We start from the raw sequence: 7,823 nt of genomic DNA on the forward strand, positions 1-7,823 counted from the left end.
TCGACATATTGGTGATTGGTTGTGAGTGTACAGCCTGGTGTCAACAGATTGGTGATTGGCTGTGAATGTACAATCTGGTGTCCTCAGATTTGTGATTGGTTGTGAATGTACAATCTGGTGTCAAAAGAATGGTGATTTATTGTGAGGGTAACTTCTGGTGTCTACATATTGATGATTGCTCGTGCGTGTACAGTCCAGTGTCAACAGATTGGTGATTTCTTTCTAAGTGTACAGTCGGGTGTCAACAGATTGGTGACTGGTGGTGAGTGTACAGTCTAATGTCAACAGATTGGTGATTGTTTTGTGAGTGTACAGTTTGGTGTCAAAAGATTGGTGATTTGTTGTGAGTGTACAGTCTGGTGTCAACAGATTGGTAATTGATTTTGAGTATACAGTCTGGTGTCAACATAATGGTGATTGGTTTTTAAGTGTACAGTCTGATGTCAAATGATTGGTGATTGGTTGTGAATGTACAATCTGGTGTCAACAAATTGGTGATTAATTGTGAGGATACCTTCTAGTGTCAACATATTGGTGATTGGTTATGAGTGTACAGTCTGGTGTCAATAGCTTGGTGTTTGATAGCCAGTGTACAATATGTTGTCAACAGATTGGTGATATTTGTTTGTACAGTCTGTTGTCAACTGATTGGTGTTTGAGTGTACATTTTGGTGTCAGCATATTGGTGATTGGTTGCGAGTGTACAGTTTGATGTCAACAGATTGGTGATTGGTTGTGAATGTACAACCTGGTGTCAACAGATTGGTGATTGTTTTTTTAGTGTACAGTCTGGTGTCGACAGATTGGTAATTGGATGTGAGTGTACAGCCTGATGTCAAAATATTGGTGATTGGTTGTGAATGTACAGCCTGGTGTCAACAGATTGGTGATTGTTTTTTAGTGTACAGTCTGGTGTCGACAGATTGGTGATTGGATGTGAGTGTACAGCCTGGTGTCAACAGATTGGTGATTGTTTTTTTTTTAGTGTACAGTCTGATGTCAACAGATTGGTGATTGGATGTGAGTGTACAGCCTGGTGTCAACAGATTGGTGATTGTTTGTTTTTTAGTGTACAGTCTGATGTCAACAGATTGGTGATTGGTTGTGAGTGTACAGCCTGATGTCAACAGATTGGTGATTGGTTGTTAATGTACAGCCTGGTGTCAACAAATTGGTGATTGGTTTTTTAGTGTACAGCCTGATGTCAACAGATTTGTGATTGGTTGTGAATGTACATCTGGTGTCAACAGATTGGTGATTGTGTTTTGAGTGTACAGTCTCATGTCAACAGATTGGTGATTGGTTGTGGATGTATAGTCTGATGTCAACAGATTGGTGATTGTGAATGTACAGTCTGGACAGTCATGACATTGGCAAAACTTCATTTTGCACTATGCCTTGTGTAAAGATACGATTTTGAAAATGCTAATGTTTTTTATTGTTCAGATTAAACTAATGGGTGGATGTTTTTGATTGGACTGGGCCGAATTGAATAGATTTGAACTGGATGGAACGATGAGTGAATGGAAAGGAGGATGGGAAGATGGAAGGACACGTAGATTTATGTATGTATGTATGTATGTATGTATGTATGTATGTAAGGATGGATGGATGTATGTATGGATGGATGGATGGATGGATGGATGAATGGATTGGTCGGATAAATATGATATGTGTGAATTTATCTATGAACAGATGAATGGGTAAATGCAATGGGAAATCATTAACTAATAATGAATGAAATAGAAACCCCAATAAAATCTTAAAATATATTTAATCTGTTTATTAAATACTGTAAGACTTAGTAATAAATACCAGCATCTGTACGTGTATGTGAATGTGTTGTAGGGGATAGTATACGGTCAGCGAGGTCCTTCTTTTCTTGACCTTCAACTCGTCACCAAAGCAAACGTAGAACAAGTGTCGCAGCTGTTCACTAGCCAATCAGCAGGCTACATGTCAGGTGGCGTTATCGGGGGCTTCCTCTACGATCACTACGCCAAATATAGGTCGCTGCTACTGTTCGGATCTACTTTCCTGATGGCAGTCACGACTATCATTGTACCATGGTGCTCAAACTACATACTAATGGTCGCCATGTTTTACCTGTGTGCCGTATGCATGGGAGTACTGGATGATGGTAACTGCAAACATTTTTTTCTTATGATATAATATTGTATTAGGTATTGCTAATGTTTTCCTGATAGTAGGTTAAATGGGTTAGCAGATGCTAAAGTGAAAATGTTAGTTTGTTTTGGTTAACGACACTACATGGATTAATTAATTAATCATCGGCTAATGTATGTGAAATATTTTATAATTCTGAGAGAAAACCTTCTACATGTTTCCATTATTATCAAGGGTTTCTTATATGCGCTACCCTACAGACATGATAGCATATACCTCGGCGTTTGATATACCACTGGTTGTCGCGAAAAACAAGACCTCAAAACAATGGTTGTCATGGGAAAAGCAATGGTTCCACCTTGGAAATAAAAGAAAGAAAGAAATGTTTTATTTAACGACGCACTCAACACATTTTATTTACGGTTATATGGCGTCAGACATATGGTTAAGGACCACACAGGTACTGAGAGAGGAAACCAGTTGTTGCCACTTCATGGGCTACTCTTTTCGATTAGCAGCAAGGGATCTTGTATATGCAACATCCTAAGTTTGATAACATTCCGACTTCTTATTATTTTGTTTTGTTTTTGTTTTCTTTGTTTGTTGTTGTTTTTCTTGTTGTTGTTTTTTGTGGGGGGTTTTGTTTGTTTTTGTTTGTTTAGTTTTTTTGTTGTTTTTTGTGGGTGGGGGGGGGGGGGGTTACCGTAAGCTGCAAAATCCTGAAAATGTACGCGTCACATATAGATGAAATGTTTTAATATCATGTGCTATTTTGATTATTTTCCAGGGGGTAAGTCCAGAATCCTGAATCTGTGGGGAGCACGTGGGACACCTTATATGCAGGCTGAACATTTTAGTTACGGACTTGGTGGGTTTATCGTCCCGTTGTTCACGGAACCATTCCTCGCCCTAGAGTCAAACGTCACAAGCAATATCACCGGTGTTCTGCCATTCCTTTGCAATAATACGACTCTGGGCGAAATAATTAAACAAACTGTCACGGGGATCCTATAATACCCGTAACTGAATGAAACACGATTATCAAAACATCTCTCCTAACTGTATATCTATTAGATCTCTCTGTAACAGGCAGTTATATACCCGCGTTGGCTCGTCTAGGTATGATCAGAGATAAAATCTTATATAAAGTATATATATTATTATAGCAAGTTTAGTTCACTAGAAAACACAACAAAAACACAATACACTTTGGAATCTGTATTAACCTACGCTGACAAATGTACTGCCGCAGTAGTAAATTAATAACAACAATAATAACAACCCAGAACTGATCACTTAATTAGTTAATCTCTAGGTGTCTAGTTTACACAATATGCTAATCACTTCACCGTGACACAACACCCACACGTGTGATAATTGAGAAACGCTAACACACACACGTGCGATAATGGAGAAACGCTTCCAGGGGAACTTAATTAATAAAGGAATTACAGCTCTATTCCTAACTTGTTAATTTTTAATTAACCCTAACTACTCATTCAGTAACCTTGTAACACAGAATTAATACTGGTACCTATCACAATAAAGACAATAACCTACAGTTTACCTAGGTCTTCTAGGATGACTGGCTAAGCTTTATATTACCAAATACTCGTATAATGTTAGAACAGTAAGACTACGATTTACTTCGTCAGATGACCGAAGACACTGTCTAAATAATATTGGTATAATACAGTATTAAAATATTTAAAAGTCACATCAATCACATCAAGGTTATACAACAGAGCAGAAATATTATATTTACCAAAGTCCAAACGGACTAACGTTCCCTGAGGGCCGTCCTTTTTGCTTCTCCTGATAACTCTAAAACACTAGCTATTTATTATAAATCGAATATTGCCTGGGGGTACATCGCGGCACCGAATCTTATCATGTGAGTTTCCACCACTACCACGCCGGCATATTTTTCTTAGATCGCCCAGACTGAATGACGCCGATCGTCGCCAAATCACGGTTGTAAAAACCGCACTCGCGGAGGTATTACGTAACTACTCGCCACATGGCTTCCCTACTGGCTGGGTGTGTATTAAACGACCGTCGCGCAAAGGTATTACGTAACAAGTTGCCCATCTGGGCTTAAGTGCAATGAAACTGCACACGGCCCTCTAACACAATTAATATCTCCACAGGCGAAAACAAAATTAAGAGCATGTTCCGTCACACAAACAAATACCACAACTGATCTGGTGCATCTAAACACCACGGAATTGGATTGTTGGACTCGTTACAATGGCGTAACGGTCGCACAAAGTGGTGTTACGGACCCACATAATAACATGCCTGGTCCACTGCCTGATTCTGACGAATCGATACTTTACATAGCTTATTTAATCAGTGGAGCCTTGTGTATTCTTTCATCTATACCGTTCGTCGTTCACTTCTGTACGTCAAAACACGATGAGCGACATCAGCATCATCATCATCATCACCATAAACAACGACCACGACGTCATGTTAAACAGGACGCGGCGTACAGACACGGACGGTCCATACCACAATTTACCTTCATTTTGTTGCTAGTTATATTAATATACATCCTCTACGTAGCCGTCGAATCAACCTTCAGCAACTTCCTGTTGGCGTTTGCAGTGCGCAAACTCGGCTAGACTAAATCTGCAGCTTCCGTTTTGACATCAGTCTTCTGGGCAGCATTTGCTGCAGGACGATTCCTCGGTATCTTGGTCTCTACTTTCGTTTCCCCTATAACCATGCTGGCGATCTGCTGTTCTACCTTGGCGGTGTCAATGCTTTGCTTCACACTGTGTGCTCTCTTCATGGTCCACCCAGCGATCTGGGTGTTCACGTTCCTATGCGGCCTCACCATGGCGCCAATATACCCCACGGGTTTGGTGTGGACGGAGAAGGACCTCTTCAAATTCTCTGGGAAACTGTTCTCTGTGATACTGATGGCTTCGTCCGGCGGAGCTCTGGCGAACCCTCCAACACTGGGTCATCTTCTGCAGCACTACAGTCAGATGTACGCCTATCTGCAGCTTCTGGAATCCGTCACCATGGTGATTGTGTTCATCAGCCTCTATGTTTTTGCTAGAGTCACCACCACACACAGAGAAATGTCAGATCAAAGTGTAGAAATGGTAGATGTGGAGGAATCTAATAAAGAGGAAAGGGATGGGATGATCAAGGATTCGTTATATGTTCCGTCAGAGTAAACAATGGTGGCTCGTTAATACAGGTGGTCGCTTACTGTAGGTCATGGTCATGATGGGTCGTAGGACCGATTACCATCAGCGGAAACTTCGGCTTTTTATCTCGTGACATCCCACCAGCTGAAAATCAGCACATAACTAAGTTAAAATGAATGGACATTTCTGCATCTTAATACCTAAGTTTGATAACATTCCGACTTCTTATTGTTTTGTTTTGTTTTTGTTTTGTTTGTTTGTTGTTGTTTTTGTTGTCGGTTGTTTTTTTTTGTTTTTTTTTTTTTTTTTTGTTTTTGTTTTTTGGGGGGGGGGGGGGGTTTACCGTAAGCTGCAAAATCCTGAAAATGTACGCGCCACATATAGATGAAATGTTTTAATATCATGTGCTATTTTGATTATTTTTCAGGGGGTAACTCCAGAATCCTGAACCTATGGGGAGCACGTGGGACACCTTATATGCAGGCTGCACATTTTAGTTACGGACTTGGTGGGTTTATCGTCCCGTTTTTCACGGAACCATTCCTCGCCCTAGAGTCAAACGTCACAAGCAATATCACCGGTGTTCTGCCATTCCTTTGCAATAATATGACTCTGGGCGAAATAATTAAACAAACAAATACCACAACTGATCTGGTGCATCTAAACACCACGGAATTGGATTGTTGGACTCGTTACAATGGCGTAACGGTCGCACAAAGTGGTGTTACGGACGTACATAATAACATGCCTGGTCCACTGCCTGATTCTGACGAATCGATACTTTACATAGCTTATTTAATCAGTGGAGCCTTGTGTATTCTTTCATCCATACCGTTCATCGTTCACTTCTGTACGTCAAAACACGATGAGCGACATCAGCATCATCATCATCATCACCATAAACAACGACCACGACGTCATGTTAAACAGGACGCGGCGTACAGACACGGACGGTCCATACCACAATTTACCTTCATTTTGTTGCTAGTTATATTAATATACATCCTCTACGTAGCCGTCGAATCAACCTTCAGCAACTTCCTGTTGGCATTTGCAGTGCGCAAACTCGGCTGGACTAAATCTGCAGCTTCCGTTTTGACATCAGTCTTCTGGGCAGCATTTGCTGCAGGACGATTCCTCGGTATCTTGGTCTCTACTTTCGTTTCCCCTATAACCATGCTGGCGATCTGCTGTTCTACCTTGGCGGTGTCAATGCTTTGCTTCACACTGTGTGCTCTCTTCATGGTCCACCCAGCGATCTGGGTGTTCACGTTCCTATGCGGCCTCACCATGGCGCCAATATACCCCACGGGTTTGGTGTGGACGGAGAAGGACCTCTTCAAATTCTCTGGGAAACTGTTCTCTGTGATACTGATGGCTTCGTCCGGCGGAGCTCTGGCAAACTCTCCAATACTGGGTCATCTTCTGCAGCACTACAGTCAGATGTGGTACGCCTATCTGCAGCTTCTGGAATCCGTTACCATGGTGATTGTGTTCGTCAGCCTCTATGTTTTTGCTAGAGTCACCACCACACACAGAGAAATGTCAGATCAAGGTGTAGAAATGGTAGATGTGGAGGAATCTAATAAAGAGGAAATGGATGGAATGATCAAGGATTCGTTATATGTTCCGTCAGAGTGAACAGTTCTTTCGTAACAATTGTTTTTCAAATCACAGAATTCCAAAACTAGGTCTTATACAAAGGAAGGAAATGTTTTATTTAACGACGCACTCAATACATTTTATTTACGGTTATATGGCGTTGGAGGCTTATACAAAGACTAATATTTGACAAAACGTTTAGGACGTCTCTCTCTCGTGATGTTTCAAGGCATCAGCAAGCTGTTCATTTGAGTTATCTATAAGGCAGTTTAGAATGATGACTTGTTTTAAAATATTATGTGACTTGTTTTGGCAATATTGTTATAGCCATGGACTAATACTTGAAACGAAACTGTCTGCCACCACATAGGGTTCTGTTAATGCTGGTCGACAGCAAACTATAAATCTCCCACAAATACGACAGCACATACCATAGTTTTTGTTGTTCTAGCTGTGTGGGGAAAAGGCAAATAGCTCAGTGGGTGTGTCCATCTAAAAGAACTAACTCTGCAACCCACTGTTTTCTGATCGTTCTTGTAGTGTGTTTGCTCCTTGCGAAACAAATCCGTACAGGTATAGTGAAACCTGGTTTAAACAGCCACCAAAAGGAGTATCAAAAACTAGCATTTTGTAAGACCAGTGATTGCTTTATTATATAGGTAACTTCACACTATATTAGATGATTTAGGTGAATGGGAATGCGGCCTCTTTAACAATGGTGGCTCGTTAATAAAGGTGGCCGCTTGACCAGGTTTCACTGCGGTTCTCTGGGGGGAAAAGCTTCAGTGGTTTTAAAGCTGGTGGGTACTCGATTTGCATCCCGGTACCGGCTCCCAACAACAAGAGTGAAAGAAAGAAATGTTTTATTTAACGACGCACTCAACACATTTTATTTACGGTTATATGGCGTCAGACATATAGTCAAGGACC

General features: G+C 41.0%; 1 protein-coding gene across 1 annotated transcript in view; it reads left to right on the forward strand.

Moving 5' to 3' along the window:
- The window catches only part of LOC121388392 (sodium-dependent glucose transporter 1-like), an 8,469-nt gene extending 646 nt beyond the window's left edge, over window positions 1-7,823 (forward strand). Inside the window, exons 2-5 of the mRNA XM_041519701.1 lie at window positions 1,849-2,140; window positions 2,915-3,132; window positions 4,755-5,243; window positions 5,676-7,823. Of these exons, the coding sequence (XP_041375635.1) occupies window positions 1,849-2,140; window positions 2,915-3,132; window positions 4,755-5,243; window positions 5,676-6,932 (2,256 nt within the window). The 3' untranslated portion in view covers window positions 6,933-7,823. The remainder of the gene's footprint in view (window positions 1-1,848; window positions 2,141-2,914; window positions 3,133-4,754; window positions 5,244-5,675) is intronic.

This window comes from Gigantopelta aegis, chromosome 2 (genome assembly GCF_016097555.1).
Source record: "Gigantopelta aegis isolate Gae_Host chromosome 2, Gae_host_genome, whole genome shotgun sequence".
Lineage (NCBI taxonomy): Eukaryota > Metazoa > Mollusca > Gastropoda > Neomphalida > Peltospiridae > Gigantopelta > Gigantopelta aegis.